This window comes from Rana temporaria, chromosome 2 (assembly GCF_905171775.1).
Source record: "Rana temporaria chromosome 2, aRanTem1.1, whole genome shotgun sequence".
Lineage (NCBI taxonomy): Eukaryota > Metazoa > Chordata > Amphibia > Anura > Ranidae > Rana > Rana temporaria.
Window position 1 is genome coordinate 310,733,197 of NC_053490.1, and position 18,827 is coordinate 310,752,023.

At 41.8% G+C, this 18,827-nt stretch overlaps 1 protein-coding gene across 1 annotated transcript in view; it reads right to left on the reverse strand.

Annotated features, from left to right (window-relative positions):
• LOC120927005 (mitochondrial glutamate carrier 1-like) overlaps positions 1 to 15,660 on the reverse strand; it is a 31,541-nt gene extending 15,881 nt beyond the window's left edge. Inside the window, exons 1-3 of the mRNA XM_040337383.1 lie at positions 15,490 to 15,660; positions 8,682 to 8,727; positions 99 to 198 (exon numbers count right to left, since the gene is read on the reverse strand). Of these exons, the coding sequence (XP_040193317.1) occupies positions 99 to 118 (20 nt within the window). The 5' untranslated portion in view covers positions 119 to 198; positions 8,682 to 8,727; positions 15,490 to 15,660. The remainder of the gene's footprint in view (positions 1 to 98; positions 199 to 8,681; positions 8,728 to 15,489) is intronic.
• Between the last annotated feature and the right edge of the window lie 3,167 nt (positions 15,661 to 18,827).

An 18,827-nucleotide genomic window follows, 5' to 3' on the forward strand; every position in this document is an offset into this window, starting at 1 on the left:
TCATCAAAAATAAGTTAATTAATCCCCTAGCCTTTATATAATTTTTTTAATTGGAAAACCAAGGTTCAAAGTGAAGTCAATGTTTGGTGCTCAATTACCTAATCTGTTTCTCAGCCATGTTCAGGTTTTTTCTTCTTTAGAAGTTCTATTTGGTCACAAACGCACAAGCTTGATCCTGCACGGAATCCCAACTGAGCTCTGCAAAGAGAAGTCATAGTTTAAAGCACATCAGCTGTGTCTAAATATACACCTGGCACACACTCCCTGGTAAAAAAGATGAGCTCAATGAACTCGAGTGACTAACTTACAGCTCACTGCACACAACACTAAACACTAGGCAATTTAACGAATACTTGCAACCAAAACAGCAACTTGCACCACCCAGCTTAGAAGAGAAAGGCTCATGTGCTTTGCCAGCTACAAAATAAAATATGCTAAAGATTTGCCATTCAGTGTGAACAGCACTAAGGATTAATGGCTTGGACTGACTAAACACGAGATGCACAAAGGTTTAAGTATAAAATGTACAACTGGAACTGGTCAGCCTCAATGTTATAATAAACTACATTTCAATTCCTAGTGAAGCAAATCTTCTAAAAACTGCTTGAATTCAAAAGAGTCAATCTTACCCAAGAACTAGCTGATCATTTTTTAGATTTTAGCCTAACAAATACACCAATGGCAAGATGTTCATATGGCTTTAAAGTAAACCAGTCATGAGATGAATAAAAGGGGGTAACATCGCTTATTCCCGAGTCACGATTTCATGAACAATTGACTTGGCAATTCCGGTTTTCTCGGTTGGGAACAGACCTCAGTGAATGCACATTCTGTTCCATTTTTGATGAAGAGCTTTGTCCTGATCATTGTTAGTCTTCAACACCTTCTCGTCCTTCCTTGAAGGCCTTGTGCAGATAATAGTGCAGCTTCTCTCACCATTTTCAAAGTTTCTAAAGCACTTTTACCCTATTTCACACAAAATTTTAGCACGTACCACTGTTCCAAACTCGCTTGCATTTTTCTTAAAGTGGTTGTAAGACAAAAAGGCATAATGAGCTAGTATGCATCGCCTCAGATCGAAGCCCCCGTATAATAGCTTATTCGTGGCATTGCTTCAGTGCGCATGTGCCAATGACATCGGCACATGCTGATACAGGGGATATCTCCTAAACTGTGCAGGTTTAGGAGATATCCGGGGTAGCTACAGGCAAGCCTTACCTGTAGTAAAAAGTAGATTGTAAGGGTTTACAACCACTTTAATATGAGGCACTTGAAAAGGGTGTAACCAAAAAAAGAATGGCTCAGGTCTGACAGGGCCGGAATGCGACTAATGAAATACCTAGCACCCCACCCCTTGTGACCTTGGTTAGCTTTTCCCTTCACAGAGCCCTTCGAGTATAGAAACGTTCTCATTATTTTCTGGACGTAGTGTGTCTGTGTGTATATATATTGTCAAAAACATTGGGACACCCGCTTTTACGCAAACATGAACTTTAATGGCATCCCAGTCTTAGTCTGTAGCAGAGGCGTAACTAGAAACTTCAGGGCCCCGGTGAAAGAAATTATGAAGGCCCCCCCCCCCCCACCACCAGTGGTACTTGAGGGAGGAGAGAAAGAGAGAGAGAATGAATATATATATTACACACACACACACACACACACACACACACATATATATGTGTGGGTGTGTGCCAAGAAATGAAGAAATGCCTCGACCATTTATGATTAGCAGCAATTAGTGACAGCTTTTTGGAAGGATAGCTCTGGCAGGTTCAGACAAAGATCTGAGCAAGCCCAAGCTCATCCCTAACACACACACACACACACACACACCTTTGAAAAGAACTGGAGAACCAAATATATACATTTCCAAATTAAAACAAACACTTTCCATTAGGCTGCATTCACACCTTGGCGTACAAAATTGCTGCGTTTTGTCCCGCGAATTGCGGCGACAAATTGCGGCGTTTTGTACCGCGATTTGCAGCGACAAAACGCAGCGATTGTGAATGCAGATGGTTCACATCTCCTATGCCGAACGCCGCCTGAAAAAAAGGTCCGGGACTTGTTTTCAGGCGTACGGCGTACGGCGTTCAGCGTGCAGATGTGAACCATCTCCATAGAGGGCAATGTGAAATCATCCCTCCAGCGTCACAGGGTGCGGCTGCGGCGTCGCACTACAGGCGTATATATACGCCTAGGTGTGAACGGGGGCTAAAGGTGGGAGGAAATATTTGAGCTGCATACACCGACACTTATACATTTGGTAGTAGGAAGAGTCTCTCCTTTTTTTTCTTCATTGTACGTGTCTGTGCATGTATATTTTTACTCTATTACATACAAGTCTTTTCTACTACACAAAGATGTTTTTTTGCTTCATATATTTTTTGTGTTTTTCGATCATGTGTGTGTTTTTTGTTTTATATACCGGTACATAGAAATGCAGAATTCTCTGTGATGATGTTCCTATTAATTAATGGCTGACGATATCTGCAGCTTAATGTTCACAATTTTGACAATTAACATCTTATATGCTTTAGCTTATTTGTTATAAATTTTATATATATATATATATATATATATATATATATATATATATATATATATATATATATATATTTATATTTATATACACACACACACACACCTGTATGTATGTGTAGCACTTTAGCTATGACTACGCAACAACCATATCTGCTGTGAAACGCATTATTTGTGTTGGTCCGTGGATCACTTGGATGCTTGGGACTTCTGCCTTTGTTTTTATACAATAAAAGGTGAATATTGAAACGTTAGAAAATATCTAAACTTGTGTGTGATGCTATTGTAAGCATAAGAAAAAAAAAAAAAAAAAAAAAGGGAGGAAAGCTTTCCCAGTGGTACAGAGTTAAAAAATAAAATAAAAAAATGCTGCAAAAGATAAAACACATTGAAGTAATACGCTAAAATAGCTGAGCCACGTTATTGTATTTATTTGATCAGCCATAATAAATCATGTGCTCTGTTAATACTACCTCAATGAATGGATTTCCACTGAATCCACAATGAAAAGAAAACAGCAAAAACTGCACGCAAGGCTAAATGGTGCTATGCTATAAGCACTACGTGCACAAACCCCACATAGTATACAACACCCAAAATGTATATAATTTATATATACACACACACACATACAGTATGTACTAAAAAACGTTACAGCTCCTTTTCTGGCACAATAAAAAAAAAAAAAAAAAAAAAAAAAAAAAAAGTACAGGGAGGTAAATTTTCTGTTGTTGGGAAGATTAAAATACTTAAAACGAGGCAAAAAGCACAGTTTTCCCCCCCCATTTAAAAAAAGTCCATGACCCTTCCAAAAAATGCAGTTGCTGGACAAAAAAAACGTGAAAGTGTCCCATAGGAAACCATGTTAACCACTTAAGACCCGGACCAATATGCAGGACCTGGCCCCTTTTTGCGATTTGGCACTGCGTTGGTTTTACTGACAATTGCGCAGTTGTGCAAAGTGGCTCCCAAACAAAATTGGCGTCCTTTTTTTTTCCCCACACAAATAGAGCTTTCTTTTGGTGGTATTTGATCACCTCTGCGGTTTTTATTTGTTGCGCTATAAACAAAAATAGAGCGACAATAAAAAAATAAAAAAAAGAAGACATATTTTTTACTTTTTGCTAAAATAAATATCCCCCAAAAAAATATATATTCTCAGTTTAGGCCGATACGTATTCTTCTACACGGCTAGGCATCTTAAAGGGGACGTACCTGTACGTGCCTGTGCCCAGCCGTGCCATTCTGCCGACGTAAATAGTCGTGCAGCGGTTCTTGGACGGTAGTGCGTTTTTGCAAAAAGCATTAAAAACGGCATTGTGAACCATTGTAAATCCCATTGAGGAGATATCACCTCACCTCCTGTTCTATACATATACCAGAAAACAAGAGGAAATTCCACCTTTGTCACAGAAACCAGTGTCCCCATTGGAAGAATCCCAATAACCTCCTGTTGCATCAAAAAGTACAACAGATTTTCTGTCCTGAAAACATCAGTCACCAGGATACACAAGTAAAGCACATGGACATGACAATTTACGGATGTGTATATGCAGGATCTTGCTGGCAGAAAGATCCTCAGTATAAAAACAGGTTATATTATATCAAAAACCTCATGTATATATTATTTTTTTCACCCTCTTCTAGCTACCAATGGTTCAATTTACTGCATAGAACAAACATGAATTAAAAAATTCAAACGTAACATTTTCCAATTTTTTATGCCCATCAGCCACAGCATTGTACCCAATGTCAGGTAAAGTAAATAACATTGATTATCTTATTACAATGGCATCTGGAAGTGGATGGGTCATATTAGGCAGCAAGTGAACATGTTGTCCTTGAAATGGATAGGCTAAAAGCAGAAAAATAAAAAAAATGGGCTGGCAAAAGGATATGAGCAACTTTGGCAAGGACCAAATTGTAATGGCTACATGACTGGGTCCCAAAATCTCCAAAACTGCAGCTCTTGTGGGTTGTTCCTGGTCTGCAGTGGTCAGGACCTAAAATACATAGTGCAGGGAAAAAAATCCAGCAATAGGGTCACGGGCGCCCAAGGCTCATTGGTGCACATAGGGTGAGAAGAGCTGCCCGTGTAGTCCAATCCAATGGAAGAGCTACTGTACCTCAGGGTGCCCATGCCGACATGTCCACAACCAGAAGTGCCTACAATGGGGAGGTGAGATTCAGAACAGGACCACAGAAGTAATGGAAGAAGGTGGCCTGGTCTGATAAATAAAAGAATGGTTTGAGGAACACAGAGCTTGATGTGTTGATGGCTCTAAATTCTCTAGATCTCAATCCAACCGCACCGTCTGGGCTGGGGTGAAAAAATAATAATAAAAAATGTCTTATCCATGGAGGTCCCACCTCGTAACTTACAGGACTGAACCCTGGTTCAAACTGATGTGATGTGAGAAACGCACAAGATTCACTGCATTTCCCTGCATTGCGTCCATGCAATCTGCTGCAGTTGTCAATGTGAAGCCTCATACACACGGTCGGACTTCAAATAAACTTTTCAGTGGATTTTTGTTTGAAGGGCGTTGGCCGTGAACTTGTAAAGCATACACGCGACAGGACTTTTTCCATCAAACTTTTTCTGCTCTTTACCGCCACCCTTTGGACAACTTCTGCTATTGTTGGTTGATTTTAGCATTGGTTCCGAGCATGTGTAGTTGTACTTTGGACTAAAGTCCGATGGATTTCTGTACACACGATAGGACTTTGCAACGTAGGACTTTTGTGGCCGAAAAGTTTGTCCATTTGCAGAGCAAACTTTTGTCCGATGAAAAACAAAAAAGTTTGTCTGATGGAGCGTACACGCGGTCTGATTTTTTTTGAAAACCTGCTCATTTTGAAATTTGTTGTCAAAAAGTCAGACCGTGAGTATGGGGCTTTAGATTGCCAGCAGTGTAAACACTCATGCAATGCGATTTACCCATCTTAATAAAACTATTCTGTAATGTCACTGCCTGTGCTAAAACATTTATGGATTTCTGTAGGGAAATGCAAAATTAAAAAAAAATTTAAAATATCTCCATGTATTTTCTCAGAAAAAATGATGTTTTCTACTAAAAAGCTGCCAAGTGGTCCATGACACAAAAGCAAATCACACAAAATGTTTTTTGCATGAACAGGTCCTTTAAATGTTTGACCCATGGTATGAATACAGCTGCCTACTTCAGTGCTAAATACTTGCTTTGGTTCAATTACAAAATGTAGTTAATCGCAAATAACATTAATTTCTAAAATTCACTACCCTGATGTCATCACTGTTTCTTGGAAACAAAGTTCGCATTTCATTTAAGAATTTCTGCCACCCTGAAAGATACCACACACAGCAGTGACTCAGCTTCTACTTATCAGCTTAAACCATTTCATTATGGAGAACAAGGCAGGCCAGCTTTGTTAGTGCAGTGTCACACTTCAGAGGGGACACTGGTGCTCCCCTTTGCGTGTACATATTGTATTGACCGCTAGATTGGGGGCTGTTTTTAAAGTGTATTGCGATTTCCCAAGTTTCTCCTTTGATTCAGGACCTGTGCTGGCACACCAGTAAAAGACTAGTCATTTAGGAAGATAAACAAACACCTAGGTTTAAAAGGTCCTAATAAAATATGAGGGATCAGGTTTTTCCCCAGTGAATAGAAAGAGGTGGGAACAGGTCAAGACAGGTTTAGAACTCTTTAAAAAAAAAAATCACAAAAAAAAACTAAAATATGATATATTATATATACAAATGTATAAGCAAATAACAGCAAGTGCACCCCACCTACAATCACTTTCAGGTATGCATACTGTACATAGCTTGGGGGGACCTTTCACAATGACAAGACTGAACTGAGTGCAGATGACCAGCAACCCCCGCAAGGCACATTACACACAACAAATAAGACATCTGCTGAAAATTAGAACAGACTTTAAATACATATCTGCAAATATCAGAAACTAACAAGGGAACAAAATAGTTCAGGCAGTAGCACTTAAAGCGGAGTTCCGCCAAAAAAAAAAATAATGTAATTTAAAGTCAGCAGCTACTGTTGGACGAAATAGGCGCTGGGAGAGGCGTAGGTCGCCGAGGCGACTTATGCCCAGAAGTGGGAGCAAATACCTGAATTACAAAGGTATCTGCTCCCTCCTACCCCTGAAAGGTGGGGAGGGGGTAATTCTGAAAAGCGGAAGTGGGTTAAATATATAATTAAAAGCATAAGTTCACATTTTAACAAAAAAAAAAAAAAAAAAAAAGCATTGCACCAGCGATCAGCTGATTGTTGGTGCCATGTATGTCTCCTGCAGACCTGTCAGTGTATCTGTACATCATACAGGCAAGCACATACAATCTGACAGGAAGAACTACCACAGCGCCGTGGTAGTACATTGAAAACTACAAGCCAACAGCCACAAAGGTTGTCAGGACTTGCAGTTTTCCATTCACAGAGGACCGTGAATGAGCAACGTGGCTGGGTGGGTGGAGCCCTGCTCGGCCACGTTCTTTTTTTTTTTTTTTTAATTGTGACAGGGGATTGTGGATTTTAATTGTGGGGGGAGAAATTGCTAGCTAGCTGTCAGATCGGGGGGGGGGGCGATCTTTTCGTAACAGGTTACACCCTGAATATGGGTTTACCACCTTATGAAAGGTGAACTTATCCTTAAATTCCCACCCCTTTATTCTAATTTATCCTGCATGGCTTATCTTTTTTTTTTCACCTGGTGAAGCAAGATATACTCAACTAAGTTTGCATCTATTGACATACAGTGCAGCTCGGCCTTGCCCTCTCATCACTGAATTGGATTGACAGTAGCTGGAGCCAATGACCAGTGAGGAAGGGAAGAGAAAGGAGAACTGCTGCTCCTGGGCACAGCACTGGATCGAGATCGCTCCCCCTGGCTATGATTGACAACTGTCTCTGAACCAATGAGGAGGCAGAGAGCCGAAATAACCACTGCGCTGGATCGAGATCAGGCTAAGACAAGTATGTAGGGGGATGCACCTTTTTAACCCTAATGCAGAGAATGCATTAAGGTAAAAAAAAAAAAAAAAAAAAAAAAAAAAAAAAAAAACTTTAGCTTACTTAGTTACATAGTTAGTCAATCGAAAAAAGACACAAGTCCATCTAGTTCGAACAAAAAAAAAAATACAATCCCATATACAGGTACACAATCCTATATCCACAGTTGATCCAGAGGAAGGTGAAAACCCCCCAGCAAAGCATGATCCAATTTGCTACAGCAGGGGAAAAAATTCCTTCCTGATCCCCCAAGAGGCAATCGGATTTTCCCTGGATCAACTTTACCTAAAAATGTCAGTACTCAGTTATATTGTGTACATTTTAGGAAAAAATCTAGGACTTTAGTAAATCTACTGAGCTGGCCAGAACCACCTCTGGAGGGAGTCTATTCCACATCTCTTACTGTGAATAAACCTTTCCGTATTTGGAGATTAAATATTTTTTCCTCTAGTGCCCCCTTGTCCTCTGTGATGACCTTAAAGCCGAGTTCCACCTATTTAAAAGTCTGCAGCTACAAAAAGTGTAGCTGCTGACTTTTAATAAAGACAGACACTCACCTGTCCCACGATCCAGAGATGCGGGTGCAGGAAGCCTCGCTCCTCCCCCCCTCCTCTCAGAGGCGTCAGCATTCTAACTGAACTTCTGGCTGTGGCTTCACAGCCGGATGCGCACTGCGAATGGCCGGGCAATCTTCTGGGACCTGTGACGTGTCCCAGAAGATTGCAGGGAGCGAGGGGAGAGGAACTTCCTTCTGGCGCTGCGGAGCACGTGGGAGCTGGGTGCCCGTAAAAACAGGGTACTCGCTCCTCCCCCAAAAAATAACATGCTAAATGTCATATTGTACCAGCAGATTTAGTTTAAAACAAATTATTTCTCCTGGCGATGACTAAATGAAGGAGTTTATGGGGGATAAAAAAAAAGCCAAATTTAAAGCGGAGGTCCTGCGAAAAAAAAAAAAAGCCAGCAGCTACAAATACTACAGCTGCTGACTTAATAAAAATACACTTACCTGTCCCGCGTGCCCGCGATGTCGGAAGTGGAAGTTCAATTTTTGGGTGGCACTCCGCTTTAAGCTGATCCCAGAGCTATACAGAAAAAGATATATCCAGGAATTTCTAATTGACTTACCAGGAAAAAAAACCTCAAGTGTCTGGTTTCAATAATCTTCGGAGATCTAAACAAAAAAAACAAAAAAAATTGTAATTTTCTCAATGTTTACATCACATACATAAATATACATAAAGAAGCTTAAAGCGGGGTTCAACCACAATTAGAATTTTTTAAATGTATGTCCTTCTTTCATCCTGCGTTTTTATAATATAAATCCGGTCACTTACTATTTTACAATCCGCCGCCGCTCCGCATAGTTATTCAAAAAACATAGTTTATAAAACTATGTTCACGTCGTTGTCATTTTGCTTGTGGGCATTGTGAAGCCCACAAGCACTTCCACTTACTTCCTGGAAGTCTTGGATGGGGAGTGATAATTGGGTAGCACACTGCATCCTGGGAAATGATGACACACATTTCCCAGGAGCATTAGAGGGAGATGATGTCAGAATCCTAGGTGATTCCAAAGGCAGATTTTGTGGGACCGCCTAGCAACAGGCATTTCTAGATGAGTAAAACATTTTTATTTGTGGTTTTCGTTTTTGTTCAGAAATTACATTAATTTGCGGCCGGGTTCACACCTAATTTATAAATCACTTTAAGGTTGTATAGCTTCATAACTGGAATTGTACCTCTTTAAAGTACAGGTTAAACTTTAACAAAACTGTTAATAACTCATCTCTAGGTCTAAGTTAAACCACACTAACCAAACCATTTCTGCCATTTACAGGCCAGATGAAAAAATTTGGTTTAATGCTGGCAACATATTGTAACCATTCCCATGAATGGTGACAAATAAAATCACATACAGATAATCTCAAGACTTGATATACGGCTCCATTTCAGTCAATGGGGGCCTTTTATGCAGGCATGGTCAGCGCTGAAGAAGAGTTTGTCAAACAGGCTGCAAAACACTTGTTCCACTGACAACTGTTTATGGGGGGGGGTTCACTTTTCTTATCCCAATGTAGCTATAGGTTTGGAAGTGAAGAAAAGTCTCTCTTAAGCCTCATACACACAATCGGACTTCCATCGGACTTTTCAGTGGATTTTGGTCCGAATGGGCGTTGGCCGTGAACTTGTTCTGCATACACACGGCAGAACATTTTCAGCCAACTTTCACCAAATCACTGGGTTTTTCAGCTCTTTACCACCACTCTTTGGGCAACTTCTGCTATTTTTGTTTGATCTTTAGCATTGGTTCTGAGCATGCGCGTTTGTACTTTTCTTGGTGTTGTAATGTGTAACTGCAGCTGATAGACAGAAGTGGTGCTAGTATTATAGGCAATACATTGCCACTCCTGCTCATTCTGAGCAGCGACCAATCCCCTACACCATTGGTCTTCAAACTACGGCCCTCCAGTTGTTCAGGAACTACAATTCCCATCATGCCTAGTCATGTCTGTGAATGTCAGTGTGTTACAATGACTCATGGGATGTGTAGTTCCGCAACAGCTGGAGGGCCGTAGTTTGAGGATCCCTGCACTACACTCTCCTGAGCCCTGCACGCTGCATGAACGTTAAAGGGAGGCTTGACAAATGTTTAGCTCTGGGCGTCAGATATGCAAGCTACGTCGTCAGTGGTGACCATTTACTTACATAGGCTATAAATTAGGGTTGTCCCGATACCGATACTAGTATCGGGACCGATACTGAGCATTTGCGCGAGTACTTGTACTCGCGCAAATGCTCCCGATGCTTCCCCCGATACTTTATTTTTTCCTCCTGAGTGGGGGCGGGAAGCGGTCGGAGAGAAGACCGAGAGGAGACTGAGGGGGCAGAGAGGAAGGTGGAGAGGAGGCGGCATCGGAAGGCGGAGAGCAGAGCAGTCCTCGGGTATGTATAACATACCACTGGAGGAGAGCTGCTGCCGCTGCCTAGTTGTTCGGCGCTCAGGGAACATAACAGCTTTCATTTGAATAGCTGTGTGTTCCCCGCCGAGCGTCGTCATAGCCCCTCCCCCTTGTCCGGGCACTTTGATAGACAGATCACCCGTCCCAGGATTGGATGTGTGATCTGTCTATCAAAGTGCCTGGACAAGGGGGAGGGGCTATATATGACGACGCGCGGCGGGGAACACAGCTATTCAAATGAAAGCTGTCATGTTCCCTGAGCGCCGAACAACTAGACGGCGGGGGTATGAGACCTACACAAGGCTGCATTTGGGGGGGGGGGGGGGGGGAGACAGACAAAGCTGCATTTGGGAGACACAAAGCTGCATTTGGGAGACACAAAGCTGCATTTGGGGGGGGGGGGGGGGGGGGGGGGGGGGAGACATGGCTGCATTTAAAAAAAAGTATCGGTAATCGGCATCAGCGAGTACATGAAAAAAAAGTATTGGTACTTGTACTCGGTCCTAAAAAAGTGGTATCGGGACAACCCTACTATGAATGGAAAATGTTACTTTTCCATTAGGCTGCATTCAAGGAATGTGCAAAAACCAAACTCTTGCAGTACCACATGGGCAGCAGTTGCACAAAAAGTGAGTTTAAAAACTTTCAAAGCTCTACACCCAGAAAAGTTCAGGAGCATCTTTGGCAAGTTTTTTGCACCTAGGGCATTCCATTTATGTGCGCACCATGCAAAAACACACATTGCTGCTCCACCAGAAATTTGGGACCCATGTGACTTTTTTTTTGTGGGCTCTCTTGTAAAAGTAATCCTAGCGGCTAACTAGCTGGATTGCTTTTTTAAGCAGCGGGAGGGGACACCCCGCCCACCCCCCTCTCCCTCTAATGCCTTCCATGGCTTGCAAGGGATCTCCTGTCCTGTGGCTGGCCAGACAGCTGAACAACGCCAGGCTCAATTTTGTCAGCTCTCAGCTATTTACATTCCTTGTGACAGCGATAAAACAAATAATTAAGTGCCCCTGTGCAAAAGCAAACACGCACTTCGGTCCTGCACGCATGCAAACAACAATCGTTCCACACATGCGAGGTATCACCGCTAATGTTAGATCATGGGCAGCAAATCTAGAACCAGACCTCCTCTGTAAGGCCCCTTTCACATTGAGGAGTTTTTCAGGCGGTACAACGCTAAAAATAGCGCTGCTATCCCACCTGAAAAACTCCTTTACTGCAGACTCAATGTGAAAGCCCGAGGGCTTTCACACTGAGGCGATGCGCTGGCGGGAGACAAAAAAATCTCCTGTCAGCAGCATCTTTGGAGCGGTGAGAGGAGCGGCATGTATACCGCTCCTTCACATTGAAAACAATGGGAAACCGCCCGCAATGCGCCTCTATAGAGGCGCATTGCGGGCGGTATTAACCCTTTATCGGCCGCTAGCGGGGGTTAATACCGCACCGCTAGCGGCTGATTCCCGCGTCAATCCCGGCGGTATAGCGCCGCTATTTTTAGCGGCGTTTTACTGCCACCGCGGCTCCCGCCCCAGTGTGAAAGGGGCCTAAATCTAAAGTGGTAACCTATAAAGGCTTTTAAAGTGTTGCATCTGGGTAGTAAAATGTACCGTATGTTGTTTGTCGTTATTGTACAGGCATGTTCAATTTTAAAGCATGACTTGTTTGGTATCTATGTGCGTGGCATAACATGGGTTATGTATTGTGGTTTTCTCTGCTTTTTTTCCGTTTTGAAGAACTACTGTGCAAACAGTGCAACATAAAAATTGCAAAACCCACCCACCAGGTTATCCTCCAGAGCCTCTGCATAAACAAAAAAAAAAACTAAAAAAAGTGTACACACACTGTTTGGAGTTTCTAAGTAATTTTCTAGCAAACAAACACTGCTTCTTATATGTAAACAAAAAAGTGTCAGAAAATGGCCTGGAGGTCAATTGGATCGAAGGACAATGGATCCATTCACACTGGTGTGTAAACATTAACTGCATATAGATCCATAACATAGAATCCAAAAATCTGTGTGTAAAGCCTCGCACACACGCTTAGATTTTCAGACGACCGTTCATCCGTTTGCTAGTCTCATGCCGAAAGTGAAGAGGTTACTCACCATACGAAAATTCTTGTACTACAGAATACAACTTCAGAGGTGAAGTAATGTGTTCTTTTGTTTGTGAGCATGTGTAGTCTTGCTCTTACGATTTTTCCGGCCGAAAACCGTACTAATTAAATGAAAATCGAATGTTCATGTACGACAATAAGACCCCTTTCACAAGTGCAGACCGTATGTCCGCATTTTCATCCATCCGTTTGCGGATGAAAACGGGACATACATTGGTCCCTATGTGATTGCGGGTGTCAGCGGATAAACATCCACTGACCCCCGTAATCACCCGCCTCCGCAAAGCTCCGCTTTTGCGGACGGAAGAAAATCCATTTTTTTCTTCAGTCTGGCGGATCGGATCTGGTGAACACGTACACACGGCCCGTGTTAATCCGATGCCCCCTGGCTCAGCGGGGATTTTACGGAGGATCCCCGCTGAGCTGACGGACACACGGAGGCGGATCATTACTGATCCGCCCCGTGTGAAAGGGCCCTAATGTTATAGTCTGTACATCCAGCTTTTGTCTGATGAAAAACCCGAATCGGCTGTCGAAAGCACCGCACTACTCATCCGGAAATCGTCAGATCGTCCGGATTAAATTTTACTTGCCATTTTCGTATCGTGTGTACAGGCCCCTTTTACACAGCGTAGACTCCGTCAAGGGGATCCTGCCTGTCCAGTGAGAGATCTGTCCACTGATCCCCTCTAAGCAGGCGGATCACAGGTCTGTGTCCGCTCCGCTATGCAGAACGGACACAGCCTGCTCTTCTCTATGGGGCAGTCGCATGTAAACAGACCGCCTGTCCGTTTCCATCTGATCCTCTAGATCAGGGGTTCCAAACATTCTGAACAAAGGGCCGGTTTATTGTCCTTCAGACTCTTGGAGGTCCGGACTTTGGCCAGCGGGAGTGGAAATTTTCCTGGCATCATTGTTGGTAAACATCTGGTATTAGGGAGAGGAATAATGCCACATTGCTGGTATCATAGGGAGGAATAGTGCTCTATTAGTTGTGTCAGTGGGAGAAATGGTGCTCCATTGTCGGAGTCAGATGGCAGAATAGTGTCTGGTATCAGTGGGAGGGATAGTGCCCCAAGGGCCGGATAAAGGCAAGCAAAGGGCCACATCCAGCCCTCAGGCCACAGTTTGGAGACCACTGCTCTAGACCAGTGGTTCTCAACCCTGCCCTCAAGTACCCCCAACAGGCCATGTTTGCAGGTTTTCATTTATCTTGCTCAGGTGCTTTAACCGCTTCCGGACCAGCCACCGCAGTATAATTGCGGCAGGCTGCCCCCCCTGTCCAAGCGGTCGTAGCTGTACATCAGCTCTTTAAGACGCCTCTGGCGGTGCCCACGTGTCCCCGAAGCTGATGCGAGTGCCCGGCGGTCGCCATGACCGCCGGGCACCCGCGATCACTCGTTACAGAATGAGAACAGGGATGTGTTTGTGTGTAAACACACAAATCCCAGTTCTCTCAGGGGCAAGGAGACTGATCGTGTGTTCATAACATGTATGAGCACCATACATACAAATGAACGCCGATCAATCTCTTCCCCTAGTCCAGTGATGGCCAACCTTGGCACCCCAGATGTTTTGGAACTACATTTCCCATGATGCTCTTGCACTCTGTAGTGTAGTTGAGCATCATGGGAAATGTAGTTCCAAAACATCTGGGGTGCCAAGGTTCACTATCACTGCCCTAGTCAGTCCAATCCCCCCCCCTACAGTTAGAACACACATTAGGGAACACAGTTAACCCCTTGATCACCCCCTAGTATTAACCCTTTCCCTGCCAGTGACATTTATACAGTAATCAGTGCATTTTTATAGCACTAATCACTGTATGAGTGTCACTGGTCCCAAAAATGTGTCAAAAGTGTCCGATTTGTCAGCCACAATATCGCAGTCCCGATAAAAAAATCACTGATCGCCGCCAATACTAGTAAAAATAAATATTAATAAAAAAATGCTATAAATCTATCCCCTATTTTGTAGACTCTATAACTTTTGCGCAAACCAATCAATATATGCTTTTTTTTTTACCAAAAATATGTAGAATACATAACGGCCTAAACTGAGAAAAACATTTGTTTAAAAAAAAAAAAAAAAAATTGGATATTTATTATAGAAATAAAGCTAAAGATGTTTTGTGTTTTTTTTTTCCCAAAAAATGTTGGAATTCTTTTGTTTATAGCGCAAAAAATAAAAAACGCAGAGGTGATCAAATACCACCAAAAGAAAGCTCTATTTGTGGGAAAAAAGGGATGTACAACGTCGCACGACCGCGCAATTGTCAGTGAAAGCGACGCAGTGCCGTATCGCAAAAAATAGCCCGGTCATTGAGCAGCCAAATCTTCCGGGGGGCTGAAGTGGTTAAATCTGTATTTTGGACAGCTATTTTATCTAAGAGAAATCCCCAAAACATGGCTTGTTGGGGGTACTTGACAACCGATGTTGAGAATCACTGATCTAGACGGATGGAGAATAGATCCCCATCGATCGCATAGAGAGCAAAGGATGGTCCAATCGGGTCTGCCTGAAAAACTGACAGCTGGACCCGATTGGTCTGTCCGTGTGAAAGGGGCCTAGGAGAATGCGCTTAACAAAGGGGGAAATAAATTATTTACGCATTATACATGTTTATATGCATTTATACACAATTATTTTACTAATCATTACACAGGAGATTTTCCCCTAGAAAACACATGTAATAACAGGAGGAAGGCTGCACTATACCAAGGATGTAGTATGACATGTACTGCCATTCACTATTATTACAGGGGAGGGATGATGCAATATTGGTCACCCTATGAGGACTGAGCCACACCGGGGGTCACGGGTTCATTCATTCATTCATTGTGCTCACTCACCTTCCGCGGTCACACACGACTGATGAGAGGTAAATACAGCAGCGCAGTGATGACAGTGCTGGGTGTGTACAAGTGACCCGCTGACAATGAATGGAGGACACGACACCACCGAGAGAACCGACGGAGAAGAAAGAGAGTCTTCAGAAACTTCCAGAGCTCCTTGCTGCTGGAGGGCGTCACCGACACTTCCGCAGCCAATCACCACAGGGCCAGAGCGTTTGTAAAAGCGAATCACGTGCCAGCCGCATTCCTGTGTGACCGGTATTGGCCACGCGCGGCAGCTGGGGAGGGGGTTGCAGACTGGTGTCACGGTGGGGGAGGGGAGGGGAGGAGATTTCAATGACTTACACAGTATTCACTTGCTGAGTTTAGATGTAGTCTGTAGATTTTTGCTGTACTTATCTTAGTCACTAATAACAATATGGAGCTATTTATTATGTTATTATCCCATAGATAATTCAACATTTATTATGTTATTATCCCATATAGAGATATGTTCAGTGTGACGTGACACTTTTTTTTTATTTTTTTGTGACAGATGTTTTCTGTTTATTGTCAACATAAAAAAGAGAAAATCTTCTGAATTTCCTGCTTGATTAAAGTTGGGTAAATAAAAGCAGAAAAACCTGTATTTCTCTTTTGTTCATTGACGGACACAGCCCTTTAAATCTTGACCTTAGGGTTATATCGACACCTTCAGGAGAGGACTAGGCAGAATGGGCCAGATTCACATAGGTTAGCGGATCTTTAGATCAGCGTAACCTATGTGATTTAAGATCCACCGCCGCAAGTTTTTGAGGCAAGTGGGTAATTCACAAAGCACTTACCTCAAAACTTGCGGCGGCGTATCGTAAATCCCCCGGTGGAATTCAAATTCCGTGGCTAGGCAGAGTGTAGTATTTAAATCAGGCGCGTCCCCGCACCGATTTAATGGCGCATGCGCCAACCGCGAATTTTCCCGGCGTGCATTGCTCCCAATGACGTCGCTAGGACGTCATTGGTTTCGGCGTGAGCGTAACTTGCATCAAGCGCTTTTGTGAATTGACTTACGCAAACAACGTAAAAATTCGACGCGGGAACGACGGCCATACTTAACATTGGCTGCGCCTCATAGACCCAGGCAGGGCCGGACTGGGAGTAAAAACCAGCCCTGGAAAAAATGTCATACCAGCCCCATAGCATTTTTATACCAGCCCAACAGCATAACGTCATTATTTTCTTGTTCATAATAGGGAAAATCATGCATTTTAAAGCACAGTTGAAGAGTGTATTATATATAGAGAAGACAGATATGAAAGCACATAGTGCTAGGGATATATAACAGCAAATTACAGTTAGAAGTGGTAAAAGTGGAGCAATCATCAAGGGGGACACCTTACATCAACTCCCCGTTACAGAAATGACACCCCCCCCCCCCCCCTCAGACTGGCCTGGTGGCACCAGTGGCGGCCCGTCCATAGGGGGCGCATGGGCGCCGCCCCCCCTCCCCCAAAGCCAGTAACAAAAAAAAATATCTCTGCATCTATCTCTGTGTGTATCTATCTATCTATCTATATCTATCTCTGTATCTATCTCTGTGTGTATCTATCTGTGTATCTATCTATCTCTGTATCTATCTATATCTATCTATCTATCTCTGTATCTATCTATATCTATCTATCTATCTCTGTATCTATCTCTGTATCTATCTCTGTGTGTATCTATCTATCTATCTATCTCTGTGTGTATCTATCTATCTATCTATCTATCTATCTATCTATCTATCTATCTATCTCTGTATCTATCTATCTATGTGTCTATCTCTGTGTGTATCTATCTATATATCTATCTATGTATCTATCTAGCTATCTGTCTCTCTCTGTATCTATCTATCTATCTATCTATCTATCTATCTATCTATCTATCTATCTATCTATCTCTGTATCTATCTCTGTGTGTGTGTATCTATCTATCTCTCTCTTTATCTATCTATCTATCTATCTATCTATCTATCTATCTATCTATCTATCTATCTCTGTGTGTATCTATCTATCTCTGTATCTATCTATCTCTGTGTGTATCTATCTACCTATCTCTGTATCTATCTATCTATCTATCTATCTATCTATCTATCTATCTATCTATCTATCTATCTATATCTGTATCTATCTCTGTATCTATCTCTGTGTGTATCTCATCTATCTATCTATCTATCTATCTATCTATCTATCTATCTATCTATCTATCTATCTATCTATCTATCTATCTATCTCTCTCTGTATCTATCTATCTATCTATCTATCTATCTATCTATCTATCTATCTATCTATCTATCTATCTATCTATCTCTGTATCTATCTCTGTATCTATCTCTGTATCTATCTCTGTATCTATCTCTGTGTGTATCTATCTATCTCTGTGTGTATCTATCTACATATCTCTGTATCTATCTATCTATCTATATCTATCTATCTCTGTGTGTATCTCATCTATCTATCTATCTCTCTCTCTGTATCTATCTATCTATCTATCTATCTATCTATCTATCTATCTATCTATCTATCTATCTATCTATCTATCTATCTATCTCTGTGTGTATCTATCTATCTATCTATCTATCTATCTATCTCTGTATCTATCTCTGTATCTATCTCTGTGTGTATCTATCTATCTATCTATCTATCTATCTATCTATCTATCTATCTATCTATCTATCTATCTCTGTGTGTATCTATCTATCTATCTATCTATCTATCTATCTATCTATCTCTGTATCTATCTATCTCTCTCTGTATCTATCTATCTATCTATCTATCTATCTATCTATCTATCTATCTCTGTGTGTATCTATCTATCTATCTATCTATCTATCTATCTATCTATCTATCTATCTATCTATCTATCTATGTATCTATCTATGTGTGTATCTATCTATCTATATCTGTTTGTATCTATCTATCTATCTATCTATCTATCTATCTATCTATCTATCTATCTATCTATCTATCCAACTATCACTGTATCTATCTATCTATCTCTGTATCTATCTCTGTGTGTATCTATCTATCTCTGTATCTATCTATCTATATATCTCTGTATCTATCTATCTATATATCTATATATCTATCTATCTATGTATCTATCTCTGTGTGTATCTATCTATCTATCTATCTATCTATCTATCTATCTATCTCTGTATCTATCTATGTGTGTATCTATCTATCTATCTATCTATCTATCTCTGTATCTATCTATCTATCTATCTATCTATCTATCTATATCTATCTATCTCTGTGTGTATCTATCTATCTATCTATCTATCTATCTATCTATCTATCTATCTATCTATCTATCTCTGT